Source organism: Numenius arquata, chromosome 1, assembly GCF_964106895.1.
Source record: "Numenius arquata chromosome 1, bNumArq3.hap1.1, whole genome shotgun sequence".
Classification (NCBI taxonomy): Eukaryota; Metazoa; Chordata; class Aves; order Charadriiformes; family Scolopacidae; genus Numenius; species Numenius arquata.
This window is the reverse complement of record NC_133576.1, coordinates 85311549-85330658: the sequence shown is the minus strand read 5'-3', so window position 1 is coordinate 85330658 and position 19110 is coordinate 85311549. Positions and strand designations below refer to the sequence as shown.

The window sequence follows — 19110 nt, the reverse complement described above, 5'->3', positions numbered from 1 at the left end:
CTATCCATCCAGAGCAGACCAAGTATTTATGATCTCACATTTGGCTTTGAAGGATAACAACAGGCCCTTCAGACCTGATGCCAATGTATCACCCAGCAGCAAAATAACATGAGACTGATTTTTTTTTATTTGTTGTCAAACTTCATAACATCACAAAGGAAGAATAAATAGAGGGTAGGTACCTTTGCCTTCCAGAGGCAAAGGTATGTAAAAGCAGTAGAAATAGTTGTATGCAAAGTAGGAACCTGGTTAGTTCTTACATAGTACCCACAGTGTAGTCACAAAATTAAAAACAAAAAAAAAACCAAAACCAAAGTAAAACAATGTCAAAATAAATTTCAATTTGTAACAGATTATACTGATGCTCAGAGTATAAGAAATCATGACTTTCAGCTAAATCAGGTTAAATCAGAGTCTGTGACAGAATGTACAAACCTTGATGGTTCCTCAGAATAAGCAAAAATATTTAGAGACCAATTTTAAAGAACCAGGTAGTAACAACCACAACAAAATCCAGGGTATTTATGGTGTTATGAAATATTTCAATATTTCTGTACAACTCTTGATTCCAGAGGCAAAAGCTGCCGTTTCTGTGTAATGAACAAAAAAGATTTTTCAGTACCTTCTACAGTTAAATTTTCAGCTCCTTAACTAATTTTTGCTGTATTAAGGGACTAACACTATAAACTATATATGGGTGTGTAACACTAATGAAAGTGCTTGATGACTAAGTACATATTAGGTAGGCTGTATGGCATCTATTGCAATTATTGTGACATTAAACATAAAAATTTCAATTGAAATGTATTATATGTACACATTATGGGCAAATCTGAGTGAACATGTGGTCTTTACAAGAGAGGAACGTGTGACTAATAAAATAATGCTTCCTCAGTGAAAGTGGAGAATATTTTCTACATAATGGGTTGAATGAGCAATATAATTTAATGCTGAACCCTAATATAAAAGTCACCTATAGGAAACACATTTCTAATTATATGGTTTGTAAATGTGGAACCACTTAAAGTATAAGGCCATCCAGGCTACATAAAATTATAATGTACTTATAAAGTTTGTTATTATGGAAAAGAAGCAGTGTAATTAGTGTCACCTAATATGTAACATACCTAATGTTTCCCTTTATTCAGAAGTTATCACTGTTTTAGTGTGAGTTTGAAAGTCTTCTCACAATTATTTATGTTCCCATTCAAGGAACTATAATGTCTCAATTAAAAAACGGAAGGTGTGTTCTCACTTGTGTCCTTTTCAAAGAAATCCCTATTTTTTCTACCTGTACTGAATTATCTTCCCCTTATTGTGTCATATGTCTGAATGTTTCTCCCAGATGACAATATATACATTTGGAAAACATAAATAAAGAACTTACTGGATAGAAAAAGTTTACAATAATCTCTTACAATAAGTATTCATTTTACTTCCCTACCTCACCTGACTGCTAAAAACTTTAGCAGTCATCATCTTTCAGATAATGCAGTAGTGGAAGCCCTAAAATCACCTTATCAAGCAGTAATACATATACTCATATGTGTATTAAATGAAAATACTAGCACTGAGCCAGTGGGGTCAATATGAAGAGAAAGGCTCCTGCGGAGTATGAAGGGGAGTCCCCATTTTAGAGGCCAAGCCAGACTTCTGATCTAAAGCCTTCATTCTCTCCTCGTGGAGAACATGAAGGCAGAGCTGGAGCAAGGCTTCATGCTGAAATTCCTCAGTCGGGTATCTGGAGTGAAGCAGCATGTAGCCTGGACTCCAGGTCCTCCTGCATTTGACAAGTTACAATGTTTTCAGGACCCTTATTCTGCCCATGTGTTCACAGGAGATGGTTTTAGTGGTATTGATAGACTGTATTTGAGGAACCTCTGGAAAACTGAAGTTTAGCTCTCTCCTTATCACTTTCTCCCTTTTACTCAGTTGTCATTTCTTTGTTTTTCTATCTTCTCTCCAACTATTTTTGTACTCTATAGCTTTTGCTTTCCTGTTTCACCCATACTACCTCATTTGTCCTTGTTTATCCTCATATATTTCAAAGTTTCTGCCATAGTATAGTGCAGAAAAACAAATAGAAGACCTCCAGTCAGCATGGGTCACCCTGCACCCTTCACTGCCTGCTGCTCAGTAGGATTGATCAGCTTTTCAGCTTGTTCCTCCAACCCCATCTCAGAGGTCTATCACTCTCAGCTGGCAAAATTTATATGAGAAGAACAGTTAGTGGGAGTTTCATCTCAAACGTGACACAACATTAATGTTATGGTCAAAAACGCTGGAGAAATACCAGAATATTACACAAGGAGTCTAGCACTAGTTCTAGGCACTGAATGAAAAGACTTTACCACCAAAAGTGACCCAGAATCTCCATTCCACTAGCCTCAGGAGGAAACATTGGACACTAATGAGGAAAACGTGGCCTATGCCTGCGTTCCCCCATCAAGCTGTCATATAAAAACAATGTAATGTGAGGAATTAAATCTGTCTGAGAGAGTGGGATGAAGATTTTATAGGAGGGAGGGCAGAAAATTGGGTCTCAAGATTGCAGAGAAGATGGAAGAAGCAGTAAATGGCAGAAGGCCTGGAAGTCCAGTGACTTCTGCTGGCAAAAAAAACCCCAACAAACATACAAATCAAAAAAATATACAAAAATCCAGAAATGAGGTCTAGATCTCCTAGCTCCTCCTGAGCCACGCCACACCATTTCATTGCAGGACCATAGGAAGGAGTCAAGTCTATTGTTGTTTACTTACAGAGCCAACAGCTTGTGGGTTCTTTGAAGTATTCTTGTTGATATGTTCAATACATTCAGCAACTAATTAGCAGACTAGCACAGAATGACAAAATTTTGGTATCACTACCTGACATATCCATTTAGATGGAAACACCATATGCAATACAGCAGCTAATAAAAGGGAACAATTCTCCAAATAAACTTGTCCTAGGAGTTTTAAGGCCACTGGCTAGTTCCATCAAAGAAAAAGTAGATGATACTGTTTGAAATTTAATGTAACCCTAAATATATACTAATCTTGCAAAGACAGTTTTTCAGTTCTTCGTTCCATATCTTATATCTAAGTTTCCTTCTGAGTGCAAAGCTTTCCCAGTAGACACACTCTTAGGAGAAAGAAACATTTCTGTTGAGAAGGTAGGTCAGATAAAAATCAATCATGCAGCATCTTGATCCAGTGAACCAATGTCTGCAGGTGAAGATTTTTGTTGACTTTAAAGCTCTTCAAATATGAACTTTGTTTTTTAATCCCTGATCTTTGAAACATCTAGGTAGGAAAGTTTATTGACTTCGCAAAGCCCCATAGGGGACCCAAGGTCTTTCTACCAGCACATGAATGCAGATCCAGGATCTGAGAGGCTGTTTTCTTCAAAAGTGATAGATCTTTTCCTACATTTGTAGTTTCTTTGAAGCCAACTGTATTATCCTTAACCTTAATCCTTAATTTAATCTATGATTTTATGCATTGCCTTGTTTTAAATCACTGGTTGCCCAAATCTGATCTCTAGGACCATTGTTGCTCCTTAACTGTCCCACTATTACCTCAGAACAACAACAAAAAAATCATCTTTCTAACAAACTGAGAATATTTAAGTTGACTTCCTGGTATTTAAGTTAGCTTTGTTTAATGTCACAAAACAAAAAGAAAGTTTGCCTCTTCAGTGAAGTTTGACTGTGTAGCTCAATTTAAAAGGAAGAAATTCAGTCATACCTCTGTGTTATTAGAGTAGCAAATAGTACTGAAAACAATGTCCAAATAGTCAAGAAACAATTGGGCAAACAGCCTGGATTTAATACTGCTTGGCCTTAATGGTGCATGGGGTTCCATTGAGTGTGGATGCAGGGATAAATTCGAAAATAACTAAATTACCTTGGAGGTAGTTTTATCTTTCTTGTTAGTGGTATTAAACCATAACAGAAGTTATTAGTTGCATTCAGAGGTGTCTGGAAAAACCATCAACATGACTTCATTACCTCTTAAACTGCAGACTTATATACAAAATCTATTTTATGTATATAATAATTTCAATATGAAGTCAAACTTCAAACTACTCTTACAGCAGGCTTCTGCTGGTTAGCTCAAAAAGAAGTCTTTTCAGTTATTGCAGTAGTATCTGTCTCAAGTCTCGCATCTTAGAGGGTTTTTTGATGTAATGTGCTGATTTCTTTATAAATACTAAAATGAGCTTATTTCAGAGAGAGAGAAAGGTGAAATGAGGTGGAAGGGAAAACTGCAATGGATTTACAGCAGTTACATTAAATAAATACAACTGTGCAAATACATCTTAGCTCTCTGCACTTGCAAATGTGATGTGAAAGTAGCTGCAGTTCTAATTTTAAACATATCGTGATACACACAGTCTGATCTGTTTGATACCTGTCCTTCGACACTGGGATTCAGGAACTGCACTTCTTACTGGTACTTTGCCAAATAGATTTGATCCAGTAGATGCTCCAGAAAAGAGCTCTTTCTTGAAGCTGAGTAGAGCCCCAGAACTGGTTTACAAACTCCTCAATGACAGCTCTTCACATTAGTCTGTTTCATTAGTCTGTTTTGTTCGAAATGGGAGGAAGAAACAAACAAAAAAAAAACCCCTATTCTAAAAGAGGTAAAGAAACCCTCCTCAATTCCATATGTGCCAAAATCCAGGTTGAGATTTCTGCTTCCAAAGCCCACTTCCAATGTGCCGCCACTGTCAAGTCATGGTTAATCACAACACTGCAAATAAAAGTCAATGAAGATTTCAGTGTTTTCCTCTGGCCAGCCAGAGCCTCCTTCCAGATGAATGACTCCTACCCTTAGTCAAGTCAATCTGTCTACTCTGAGAACAGGCATGAAGGCGTGCAGTGACTTCAGTGCCACATTCCTCTGCAGCACAACACCTGACCTAAGAACACCATAGGACTGCTTCTAAAGATAGGAAATACTGTCTATTGTTTGGGACCTGCTTGTCAAAAAATTGCATACCTTTTTTTTATTTTTCTTCTTTGGACAGAATATATAAATTATTCTGGCTTAAATCAATTTTATCTGGCTTGTAACAAGGCAATTTGTTGTTACTTTTCCCCTATGTCTTCTGGTCCACCTTACACTTCCCTGTATTAAAAGACAACAAACTTTTAGTATGTTTAAAAGATTGTTGTAGATTATAAACATGGGAAAGAATTTTCATACAAAATGTTAGATGGTAAATTTCCTTAACTATTGAACTGGATATTTAATAGCCTCTAGTGATGTGTAGGCAAAAACAGAAGTCTCTATATTTTAAAACAATTGTTGCACTGAGTCCCATAGTTTATATATTGTTAATATCATTTTCATGAAAGCTTTAAATGTTTCTCAGAAGAAACTGTGGTGACTCATGAATTTTTCATGAGGCATTATGCATTTTTATGAACATATGATGTAAAATTCATCATTCTGAAATTCACAGATATCCATGAAATGCTACATGTCTCTCCTTGGTCATGGATATTCATGACAATACTACTGCTCTAAGCGTTTAAATGCCCATTCATAAATATTCTAGAATGTCGCCTTCTGATGCCGTGTAACATTTTGCTTATGCTTTATGAGTACTTCACTTGGGCATTTTCCACTTGATAATGAAAGTAAGACCTTCAGGGACAGTTATTAGTGTATATATAAATTATGTGTAAAGCTATCTTATTGCTTTGTTTTTTTTCCTAGCATTTTCTTTCTTGGTTATCGCTGTAAGTTCAATGAATTCTTTGAGGGGATTTGAGGAATTTCGGGTTTCATATTTATAAACAAGGATACATAATCAGTATAAAGTACCAGATGCAACAAAATATGAATTGAGATTCTAGAGAGCAGTAAAGATTTCAAAAAGTAAGGGTTAATATCCAATTTAGTAGTTCTCATGTGAAAGTGATGTGTTTCACCCAGTTGCAGGATTGTCTATATAGAATCAATGGCAGGATCAAGTCTCCCCTGCAGACATACTCAAGTGTTAGTAAATGACCTTTTCCAGTGAAGTAACAGTAAGTGTAGCATTTAAAGGTTTCACCTGCATCCCCTGAAGTTGTTGATAATGTTCTCATGGATTTCAGTGTTGCAGAATAAAGTCTTTTGGACCTTTATCAATGCACGTAATCACCTTTGAATAGATGACAGATCCTTTAACTCTATATTAATGTTCATTTATACAATAACTTCTTTACACATAGGCATTAAATAATGCCTTAAATTCTTTGTCAGATTAGGTTCTGATTGTGATAATAGCATTTGATACATAAATATCAGCCTATCTTTTCTTCCATTTGCCTGCACCTGAGCCCAGCCCACGATAGATATGTCTGTGTTTCCTCCCATTCTCATGTTCCCCATTTTAGTGGAGGACAGTGCTGTTTGCATTGTCTCCATTAATAATGGAGCCTCAGTGGTCTCCCCTTCCCCTGGGTCTCCTTCGATCCTTGTAACAGCCTGACCCACAAGGGAGAAGAAGTGGTGGACTCCGGACAGGAGTCAGGGAAGAAGATCACAGTAGAAGAATTATCTTCTAGTATCAAGTCTTGCAGTAGCCTGGGAAATGGAGGGATCAAAGAGGGGAGAGAGACTCTTATCTTTACTCACAATCTTTGAGACTGCATTGGCTTCTAAAAAATTTAGTACCATCCAAAAGATTTCGTAATGTCATGATATTTGCAGGTGCAGGACATTCTAGAAAGCTATCGATATCCAAAATAATTTTACTTATAGGTGATTTTACCCAAGACATAAGTAGAAGTTGTAAATCACTTATTCTGAAATTTGTAGTTATAGGACACATTTAATTACCTGACTTGTATTTCTTAGCTTTAAATGCAATGTGTATATATTCAAAATGAGTTAAAAAAGGAGAGCAATTTTCAACAGACCTCATCACACTGTAGCTTTTGTTGTTCCTAATGGGAGCTGAAATTCATTTACCAATTGTGACCATTTACCATTTCTAAAGGTAAAAGCTATAAGGGAATTTTAAAATTAGTTATTCAGGCTCACTAAAAAGTAATACCAATGCACTGGTAGCCTTATGCATACGATTTGTTCACTCTTGAATATAAATTCAAATGTAATGTCAAATATAAGAAAAAAAATCATCTGCTGTAAGTATTCTCCTTACAGCAATTTTTCCTCAATCAAGAAGTTAAATTGAGTTTGTTTTGTTTTGTAAGGTTAGTTATTGTTAGAACACAGTCTCTGGAAAACTTTACAAAAAAGCAGTTGGAAAATGAAAAAACATAGAAACCACAGAGGTTAATTTCAGTTGAGTTTCCTTGACACAAATCACATCTTTCACTAATTGATACCATTGTGGAATAAAAAAAGAAAAATTAAAAAAAAAAAAAAGCCTTTGCAGGAATCCTGCAAAAAGATGAAGAGTTCACCAAAATATTTTTTTCATGAATGATTTCATGAACAAAGAAAGAAAGACAGAAATAGGGCAGTGAAAATGTATCAGATGCACCATAGTACAACATTCAGATCTCAAGTTCTGCTGAAAAGGAAAGCTGAATGGTAATTGGTAATTAATTAATTGGTAATTAATATGGTGATTAAATGAAATTTCTTTTTGGTCTTAAAGCTTGAGCATTTGGGAATCAGACAACATACTGTCTCCTCCTTTGCACCTTGTCCTACAGTCAGGTGTTGGTTTTGCTTAAATTGCAGATGGAAAAGAAAATAAAAGGGAATTTGTCAGGCTAGGAATGATCATAGAACAACAGCTCCAACATAATAAAACTTTGTTTATCTAATAATTGCCTGTAGATGGTTGTGATTATATCTCACTGAAGGCAGTTATTACATCATGTCATGCTGCAGTATTATCCCCAATCCTGTTACACTGACATATGGCGACAACTAGTTATCACTTTGGAATTAGGCTAGCTCCCAGCTCGAATGCATTATGACACTAGATTACCTATGTTAAAATAGAGTGAGAAAGTCAGCTTTCAATTGACAAGGTAGTGTGAAAGCTAACAAGACCTTATTTTTAATCTAGGTGCAATACCTACCATTCACTAAGAGACTCTAGCAATGTAATGTATCCTTTCAATTTTTAAGTGTGTTGTGTTGTCTTATCATAGACAAAATGTTTAATAACAATTTGTAGAGACTGTTATTATCAATCTTGTGTCCTAAATGTACAAATAATATTTAAAAATGAAAACTAGCTTGTTATCCATTGACTGAAAATCCATCATTTAAACCTGTATAGAGCATGTAATGGTTTGAAATAGCAATCTTCTTTCCCTCTTTTCAGTAGCTCAGTGTGCCTTAGACCTTATCCTTTCCATGTACCTCATAAGCAGAACTGAATAGGCTTCCTGAGACCCTCTAGCTATATAAATGAAAGCTGTATAAAACCATGCTTGCGACATAAGACATACCCGGGACATATTCTGTCATATAAATGAATCACCACTTAAAATCAGGAAAAATTATTTCCAGCATTAACACTGCTCATGACAGCCTATTTTGGCAGCAAAAAAATTCACAAGATATATATTTTAAAACACTGTGCAGCTCTCTCTCATATAGATTCTCCTCTCCCACCCTAGTGCTTGAGTGCCTTCCAGAAGCACATTAAGCAACATGACTAATGTCTGTCTCATCTTTGGTCTTTAACTTTGAGCTGAAGTATTACATTATTTTTCAAAAGCTACCTGCAAGTTGATGAAATATTGTCCTTGCAATGAACATAAAATCTTTAAATTACTGTGAAGACCACGGAAAAAAATCAACCTTTGTAGAAGGAAGTACAGTTTCTCTTGACATAACTGAACAAGTGCCCAGTTATGCCAGCATACAGTTTCTGTACATAAGCATTGCAAAGCAAACTATCTCCTTGATGTATGGAAGGTTTGTGGACTAAAAAAGCAAGTGATCCTTCACAGCAGCATTCCTTTTGCTAGACAGGAGTTGATTGAGAATTGTTCTAATTAGTACAACAGGGGAGATCTCTTTCTGTCTGGAACTGAAAAGATATCAAATTTTGTAGTTATTGCTGCTTTATTATCCTGATCCTGCTCAGGGTTACTGATGCAGATAACTCTCTTAAACTAACCGTCTTTTGTATCAAAATGTACAGAAAGCCAACAGTCTAGCTTTTTAATAGCATAATAACTTCCTCTAAGCAATAGCTTTCAAAGAGCTATGGAGATCTATAAGAAGACTGAAAATTAAATAAATGTACTGCTATTTAGAGGGCATTAGCTGTCCTAACAAATTCATATGTATACTGTCACATTTGGACTAGCATGAAATTTAAGTTTGTGGAGTTACTGATAATGTTTGTACCACAGTATAAATAAAGGTTGTCACCAGCATGGACCACATCGTGCTGGATGCTGTACAAGCACAGAATAAATGTCTACCCCTCCCTGAAAAGTTTGGTTGGCTTCCAACAAGCTGACTGTGAAATTGCTACATATTACCCTCACACAAAGAAATAATAATAGTCTAACAATCTCAGACAAGATTCTGTCGGCAAACTCAGTTATGCTTTTCTGTGACTGGCATGATCTTTTAAGATAAACAGTGGGATCCCCAGTATAGCTATGGACTGGGAGGAGCCGGCATGTGAATGGCTTACAGCAGCCCCTCAGCATACAGAGCCTTATGGGTGAGAAGTAGAGGTGCCTGGATTCACTGCTTTCATGATTGTCTTTCCTACTTGTCATTCCCAATTGCACTGGTCTGAACGCCTGGCTTCAACCTTAAAACAAATTTTCATTTGAGTCCCAAGTTCTCTACCGTCTTTTTGCCTTCAGATTGTGGCTAGAGAGCTAGATGTATTCAGCAGTACAGCCAGTATACATCATTTCTTAGAAGATGAAATGTTGAATGTATAAAATAGTAATCAGGATGATAAAGACATCAAGGATACCACCAGGTCATGGTTAGGGCTGAATAACAGCTTTGTTTTGCTTTTTTTCTAAAACTGCTTTGTCAGAATTAGTGGATAATTTGGAAAAACCACAGAGAAAACTGTATGTTGTGGACCTCAAGTTATTCTATTTGGCAACAAAGAATAACAGGAGTTTCTTTTTGATTGTGGTTTTTGTGGGTTTTTGGTGGGTTTTTTTATTTTATTTTTTTTTCCCCTACATAAACTATTTGGCAAAAGCATACTATTTTCCAGATGGAATTTATTCCATATGAAGAGCTGTGGTTTTAATGACAGTTTAGATATCTATACATTTATTAGAACATATTTTCCCTTTAATAAGTGCTTTGACATATACTCAGTTTTCTGTGTATACATTTTTGTTATAAATGCAGTCATCTGGAAGATCAAAGACTGCAGCTCTGCACAATTTCTGCCAAAAAGAAGAGGCTCTTTTCTTACCAAGTCCTTGTAGACTGGTCCATAGTGTTCAGTGGATTCTGCTTTGAGCTGATCACAGTTGCAAATCCTCAAATTTAGTGTGGCTTTTTTCTTACATAGTCTTCATTGCCATCTTGTCTTCAGCATTGCAGTGGTTCTGCATTTTTATGAGTCACTGTAGCCACAGCAGGGCCCTGTGTTAAGAGTACCCACATTATAGCATTAGCCAAGACTGTAAGAAGTCAGCAGGTCTCTGCAGTTGGTACATGCAGATGTGTCTCTGGGTAGTGACCACATATTTAGAATTTGGTAAACCAGAGTTGGCTGCATGATGATTCCTGCATCAGTGCGAATCATTTAATCACCGCATATATATGTGTTTTGCCAAAGACATTGCCATCTCTGCCTTGATGTCTGCAATGCCCCATTTACAGGCCACAGGAGCCATTGACAAATGAACCCTGTAGGAAGATGGGATCTTCTAAAAATCAGAAGAAGCTAGGCCTCCTTTTGTCAGATATGTTTAAAGAAACACTGCACATGGTCGGTGAATTTCTTGGGAAAACCTGAGCACCATATGGAAGTTAAAGGCTCTTAACAGAAGATATGATTACATATTTCCACTGGGCTCATTTTCCAGTAAGAATAAATTCCACAAGCCAAAACTACAAATAGGTCATGGTTTGGGCCTGGGTAGATAAAAAGCAGTAAGTCTGAAATCTTAGAATCATAGAATGGTTTAGGTTGGAAGGGACTTTAAAGGTCATTTAGTTCCAACCCACCTGACGTGGGCAGGGACACCTCCCAAAAGACCAGGTTACTCAAAGCCCCATCCAGCCTGGTCATGAATCTTTCCAGGGATGGGGCACCTAAAACTTCTCTGTGCAACCTGTTCCAGTGTCTCACCACCATCAGAATGAGACATTTCTTCCTGATATCTAATCTAAATCTATGCGCTTCCAGTTTGAAGCCATTATCCCTCATCCTATCACTATATGCCCTTGTAAAAAGTCCCTCTCTAGCTTTCTTGTAGGCCCCAGTCCTACAAGAATATTTTTTTTTTTTAAATCCTTTCAAAAAAGTGTAAAGTCTGCTGTTTCTAAACCAACAACTAACACAAAATGGAATTAATAGGCTGGCTATGGCATGACTGGTGGAGGGTTTTAGTACTGTTCTTTAGTAGAGTAGAAAATTATTGAAAATACTAATATTTTCTTAGTATTAGACACATTAATGCTTTTAAGAGGGATTCTGCTCATTTCCACTCAGGTCTCTTTTAAGTCCTCTTCAAGAATATTTGCAAATAAGTTTTCAGATTTATTTCCATGGCATTCTTCTACATTTTAAAAACTTCAGCAAAATGGAACTTATCATTATCTAGCTATTCTAAAATCATTAAATTTTCAGTTAAACCATCATATTAATAACTTCGCTTTTAGCTTAGAAGATTTAGTATACTGGCTATGGAGGATATTGCAAGGGACGGGGATTGTTATGTTCAAACAGTACCTGAAGAAGGAGTGGAACTACCCTCACTGAAGTTGTTTTAAATGGGTTTTTCATGTTCAGCATTATAGGTTCTACATCTTTCTACCTTGTTGGGGAATTCAGGTTATACTCTATTTCTCCTTACGTCTAAATAAAGCTATATTCATCTATCCAAATAGATGAATTTCACTAGTAAAGCACTGTGGTAACAACATATTAAGACAAACCTTACTAAAGGTAACATAGGAAAACCCTCCATGTCTTACTAGTATATCTGTTAACAGCTGCTTGTTTTCCCTGCAGAATTTTTCCGAGAGCTTCTGGAGAATGCAGAAAGATCCTTAAACGACATGTTTGTCCGGACATATGGCATGCTGTACATGCAAAACTCTGAGGTGTTCCAGGACCTCTTCACAGAGCTGAAGCGGTATTACACGGGAGGCAACGTGAACTTGGAGGAAATGCTGAACGATTTCTGGGCTCGGCTGCTGGAGCGGATGTTCCAGCTCATAAACCCCCAGTACCATTTCACTGAGGACTACTTGGAGTGTGTAAGCAAATACACAGACCAGCTGAAGCCGTTTGGAGACGTACCCAGGAAGCTGAAGGTTCAAGTGACTAGAGCGTTCATTGCTGCACGGACCTTTGTTCAGGGGCTGACAGTAGGCAGAGAGGTTGCAAACAGAGTATCCAAGGTAATCTAAAATCAGGGTTTTTTTAAGCTTGAATTTGTTTCAAACTTGCTAGACAATTGAAATCTGATTGTGCACCTTATTTTTCATCATGCCGGGGGGTTGTTCGGTTGGTTGTTTTTCTGTGTATACCCATCCAAAGTTTATAAATAGGGGCAACAGTTTTTAATTCCTTGTGGAGATATTAAGGTGATACTGACTGGAAAGCATTTCTCTTCGCTTAGGGCACAATGAAATACCAATATACATCAGTGTTATAGTATAGTAGTGGTTGCCATTAGTAATTCAAAACTGGCTATATGTATAAAGATGATGATTATGATCAGAATTTAATGTTTCAGGCAAATGTATGCTGCTCTTCATTAGGGCACTACAGACCTCATCATTCATTCATCATGCAACTGGGTGATGGATTTTGTGAGAAATGTCTAGTCATGTTTTTGATGAGAAAATAGATGAATAGTGACACCTCCAGAGCTTGAGCTTTCCCAAAGGATGGTTTGACTCACATTTATTTTAGTTTTAATTATTTATCTATGAAAATATTTATGACGATTATAATCCTTGAGGGCTGCACATAATTAAAACTACGTAAGAAAAAAACCAAAACCACACACACAAAAATAAGCCATCTGGGTATCAGAAACGTGCCTGAATGACTTTCTCTTCCACAGTGTTTCAAACTCAGGTGTATTTTTCTGAATTGCTGTTCCAAGTAGATACTTGTTCTGTGATCTGGTTATTTCACAGTCTTTGTCTGTAGTGTATTTAGACCTTAACTGTATTCTGAATTCTGAAGTGCTCTAGTGAGATCTACTAGGAAATGCCCAAATACTCACTTCTGGACAATAAGTGCATGCATGATTTTGATGTTTGCCCCTTGCAATACTTCCTGCATTTACAAGCTTAAGCCATTCCTTTTCATTAAGTGGACTGGCTCTCTTGCTTCATTTAAACCACAGCCAGGAGGTGAGGTAGAGGTACAGCTGATACATTGTACAGTAGGCTGCAATTTAAGCACAGAAGATGAGGCTTCTAACCTTTTCTTAGCCTGTATGATGTCATATTTTGCAATTACAAATTCAGAAGCCATGAAGCCAAGGTAGTCAACAAGTGAGGGCCTGATTTTATGCCTAGGGGACTGCATGGGAGGAAAGGGTCATTTTGCACTTAAAAGTCAGTGAATGAAATACATGATCCTGGTTACCCAGCTACAATTAAGGTTTCTTCCTCCCAAGTGCATTCTTGGTCTACAGGGTTGCCTTCATTTTTTTTCTGGCACTGCCAATTCTTGCAGTCCTTTCTGAACAGTTGCAGGGCATTGGCATGAAATTCCAGCCCTCCCAGTCTGGTTGGAGGCAGGTAGAGCTGTTTAGCCTCCGAGTGTGCAGAATGCATATATCTGCAGCCCCAGATTTCCTCTGAAGAATGGTGATGTCCCCCGTGGTTAAGGTTTTAAGTGAAAGTGCTGAGCTCTGATGTCACTGTTGTCAATAGACATTAGGTCTCGCTTCATCAACTGGATCATACTGCAAGGAGTAAGCTACGTAATTCATGTAACAGATGTGTAATTTGTGAATCCCAAAGAGGTATGAGTCATCTGCTGAGATGTAGCTTTTCCTGTGTATGTAGATGAATGTAGAGAATGTGCTGGTGTCTCCGCTCTCACATACCCAGGAGATGTTTTCTTCTCACCTGCTGGGTTTTTGGCACATAAGGCCTTTCAAGAATAGGGCTTATCACAAGATTGCTAAAAGATCCTGTCATCCTATAATGAGGTCTACTAGCTCAGTAATCATAACGTGAGCCTTTTTGTAGTGTCACTTGAAGATGATAACAATAGCTCAATAGTGCTTCTGTTTGTTTTTTTTTTTCTTTTAACATGAAAGCAACACTTTAAAATCTTTAAAAGTGCATGGTGGTTGGTGGTTGGTGCAAGATACAGTACAGGTTCTTTGCTTTAGATATATGTAAATCGTGATACTCTATTAGACTACATCTAGAATACTGTGTTCAGGTTTGGGCCCCTCCCATAGAAGGAGGACATTGACAAACTGAAGGGAGTTCAGTGGAGACCACCAGCACGGTCAGGACTGGAGTACTTGCCCTGTGAGGAGAGGCTGTGGGACTGGGGCTTGTTCAGCCTAGAGAAGAGGTGACTGCAGGAGCACCTAGCAGCAGCTCCTGGTGCCTGTAGGGAGGTCATCAAGGAGATGCAGCAAAGCTCTTCACAGTGGGGCATGGTGGGACATAATGGGCATGAGCTGAAACCAGGGCCAGTTCAGACTGGATATAAGGAAAAGCTTCACCATGAGGATGACCAAGCAGTGGATCTGTTGCCCAGAGAGCCTGCGCAGGTTTCATCCATGGAGGTCTTGATTATACAAAGCCCTTTGAGATGATCAGGTCATGCTAGTCTGAGTTCAGAGCTGAACTTGCTTTGAGAAGCAAGTTGGACTGGAGATCTCTTGGGTGCACTTCCAACTCAAATTATCCTATGATGATATTACAAGATTAATAAAATAAACATTTTTACTTAAATGTAGAATATGCTTTGGTTGCAAGACTGACTTTGGTATTAAAATCTCAGTGGCTGTATTTGTACCCACAGCAAATAGTAAACAATTGCTGGTTTTAGGGACTTTATGTCATATGCATCATGGTGAGGCAGATGCGAAGAGCCCCGAGAGACACCAAATGTTCAAGATTAATAAATATCCCGTGGAAAGGCTGTGATGAGTCTGAGATCCAAGTTTTCGTGATCATATCATTACTGTGGATTTTTATGCTGGTCTACCTACTGCAGAAAATGACAAATCCTTTTATTTAAATGTCATTTTAAAGGACTGCAACCATTCCTTAGAGTTAGCACATAACTTTGCAACCAAAAAAGGAGGCAGGTAAATATTTTTTATTGCCGTCTTGGAATTCATCCAGATTCAGCATGAATTTCATTTTCATTGTTTTCTAATATTGAGAGATTCTGTGATAAGAATGCCACAACTGGATAAGTCAAGAGAAATGGGGAAAAAAAAAAAAAAAGAGAAAATGAAAAGATGAACTGTTGCAGCTCTTTTACAGAAATCTTTGTCCATTGTCTACACTGGCTGGGAACAGGGAGGGATCCCGTCGCTGCAACATCACAAGCTAAAAAGATTTCTTGCTTTCTATTTTTGGACCCATTATCTCACTAAACTGCCACTCTCAAAGGCCACTCACATAGAAAAAAGTTGATCCTACACCTTAAACACTGTGAGAAAGAGTTTTATTAATGAGAAAGTTGGTAACAACATCTCCTTTGGGCCTTTAATTTACTTTCTCAGCCTCTTCTGCCCATTTCCGTAAAGGAGCTGGTGGGTCACACACTCAGAAGGATTTATTCCCTATCTAATGTCAGGGATACATACTTTCTCTTCAGAGAGGGTGTAATGTCAGTATTGACTGAAAGTGATGCAGTCAGTGTGTTCCTTGCAAAAGAGTTATACTCCCCACTTTTTCCAACAAAGTACGCGCTCAAGCACACTCAAAATAGGCAATATATCGCAAACATTTTCCTTGTACAATAGTGGTTTGCTATTTGCTTATGTCAGTGAGATTATAATTTAGATAAGTCCCATTTAGACAAATGTGGGGAGGGCAGTTAGGATATGTTTGGGGGTTTTTTTGGTAATTTTTCTATTTTTTCTATTATATTGCAATAGTTGATTCCATCTACCTGAAGTTGTGCAGTTTTAATTGAACAGTGTTTTCATAATCTCAAAGTCCAATTTCACTTTTCAATTTTCAGAGATTTTAAAATCTTTTTATTTCTCACACTAATGCATTAAAAACTTGTCAGTCTATGTTTGCTAGGGGCTTGTTAAATCTCCACTCTATGCAGTGTATTTCTACTGGCTTGAGTAGACTTCAGCTCGCTAAATTCTATATATGCTTTATAAAGCTGTGTATGTATATGAACAAAATGCAATTATAATCTAAGAAAGTGAGAAAAATGAAAACTGTTTATTCATTACTATAGAAAAATCATAGAATCATAGACTGTCTCAAGTTGGAAGTGATCCATAAGCACCATCATGTCCAACTCCCTACTCCTCACAGGACTACCTAAAACTAAACCATATGACTAAGAGCATCGTCCAGACACTCCTTGAACTCTGACAGGCTTGGTGCCATGACCACTTCCCTGGGGAGCCTGTTCCAGTGACTGATCACCCTCTCAGTGAAGAACCTTTTCCTAATGTCCAACCTGAACTTCCCTTGACACAGCTTCAATACATAATATTCAATATATCACATAACTGCCATTTTGGGCACAGCAGAAGTCTGTTTAGTTGATTTTTACCTCAGTGCCCAGTAGTTTAAAGGTCAGTATAGGAGCAGAGCTTCTCACCTAGTACACTTTCTTAAGCTATAGTTAGTAGATGTTTATGGACTTTCTGAGCTACGGGCTCAGAAATAATTGGTAACATTTTCTACTACCTGTTTTTCTACTACTTTTTCAGATCCTAAAAACTTGTACAATGGGTTTTTCTGCTTTGTTAACATTTAATGGGGAAAATATTTGCTATTCTTTTCCTTTCCTCATAAAAAATATAGCATATTTAAATGTCAATGGTTTTAAATGCATTTTCCTTTTCTCAACTTATTCCTGGAGAAAAAAATACCAAAACAAAACAAAATAAAAACACCAAACAAACCTTCCTGAGCAGCTGTGATCTAGTATTTAATGTTAAACTGGAGAAACTACTGAAAATATTTCTGAAGTTGCTGCCAGCTGTGATTTCCAATAATGTGAGAGAAAAAATGTATGCATATTTTTCATGTTCATCTTTTACTATGGCTGAGCTCTGGATAATTTACAAGAAAATAATGTTAAGTTATTCTCTCTGACTCTAAAAAAGCATTCTCAGTGATCATAATACTCTCTTTGAGCTATTACTGAGCGGTGGAATATGTAAGCAGAAAAAAAAAATTAGGGGAATAAAGCAATTAAAATTAAAGAAATATTTTAAAATTAAATTTTAAATTAAAATAAAATTTTAAAAAAACGGAGGGTCTTTATGACTTCCATAGGAGCTTATGATTCCTGAAATACTTTTCCCAAATATATTCATAACTGAATTAGAACAATTATAAAACTTGATGTTCTGGAGAATTTTTTTCATTAAATAAAGGAAGAGCTCTGGATCAAACACAGATTATAGAAAACAGAACTAGTTTCCAATAAAAGATTAAGACCGAAACAGGGTATTTCAAAAGACGGTCTAAATCCCTAACCGGAAACAAATTTGCCAAAAATACTGTACTAGTTGGTACAGGCAGAACTGTTTCACTAACAGGGTGTTATCCCATCAGGATAGAATTCCACCCAAAGAATATTTTTCCTGGAAACGTTTTCTTTCTATGTACTTTTAATTAAAAGTTATAGAAAAAAAAAAAAATGGCACATTTATTTTTTATTTTTTGTGAACATAGCATCTTAAACCTGACTTGTCTTGATTTCATGGTTTAGCCTGGGCAAATTCACATTGACAACGTATGCGTTTAGTAGAAAAAACCCAACAAATAATGAAGTATGACTGGGCAGTCCTACCCAAAAGCACAGTCATTAGGCAGCTGTCATTACCCACTGCTGCTCAGAGCTCTAATTTAATCCCAGGGAGACAGTTACATCTTCATTGGTTCTTGCACTGAATCTGGCTCACTAGGAACAGCAAGTGAGTGCAGAGTACTTTTATTTACACAGGTCTAGGTTTTTAGCTATTGTTTGCTAGTTTTGCTTTTCTCTAAGTCTGGCTGTTTTGTGAGGGTTTTTTTTTCTGAATTTGGCCACTTTCTTCCCATTATATACTGGGATAATGTCAAGAAAAATTGTTCTTAGTTTAACTTTGCCTTTCACACTTGCAAATTCATGCTAGCAGCAATGAAAGTAGATTTTATACCAGGAGTAAAGTGAATCTTAGCTCAGGGGCATCATTAGGAGCAGTTAGTGATTTTGTTAGTGGCATCAACATCAAAGATTTGTGACCCAGGCACTAAGAACTTATTTCATTAATACATTTAAATATTAATTATCATTTATTGAAAAATAAAAAAGGCTGTTACAGTACTTTTCTCATTGCATGGTATAGGTTATAAGTCTCCCTCTTTTTAAACCAATTAAAACCATTCTTCCCCTGAATATTATTAAATTATGTTAATATCAGACTTCTTATTAGGAACCTGGTGATATATGGGCAAAGTGAAACAAATTCAGTAATACAATTATAAGGTTAAACCCAAGATTAGTAGTGAAAAGCAGTCTCTAGTAATTGCCTGTGATTACTTTTACTCACAGAATGCCAGACCACTGCTTTTCTAATACGCTGAATCAATATTCTTACAAACTCTACTTTTCATGGTTTATAAATAAACATTCAACAGTTTGTGGGAGCCATAAATAAAGGTCAATATTGAATGTCACACTGATTCAAAATGTAATTATTGTAGGGAGGGGGGGAGAAATACTACATGCTGATAAGTTAGGTAATTAAAAGCCAAAACAAATAATACTTTAGTGCTGCAAAATGTGATTTGT

The 19110-nt window shown here is 36.9% G+C and overlaps 1 protein-coding gene across 1 annotated transcript in view; it reads left to right on the top strand.

Moving 5' to 3' along the window:
- The window catches only part of GPC6 (glypican 6), a 771666-nt gene that overhangs the window by 413995 nt on the left and 338561 nt on the right, over nucleotides 1–19110 (top strand). The window contains exon 3 of the mRNA XM_074168620.1: nucleotides 12145–12536. Within this exon, the coding sequence (XP_074024721.1) occupies nucleotides 12145–12536 (392 nt within the window). The remainder of the gene's footprint in view (nucleotides 1–12144; nucleotides 12537–19110) is intronic.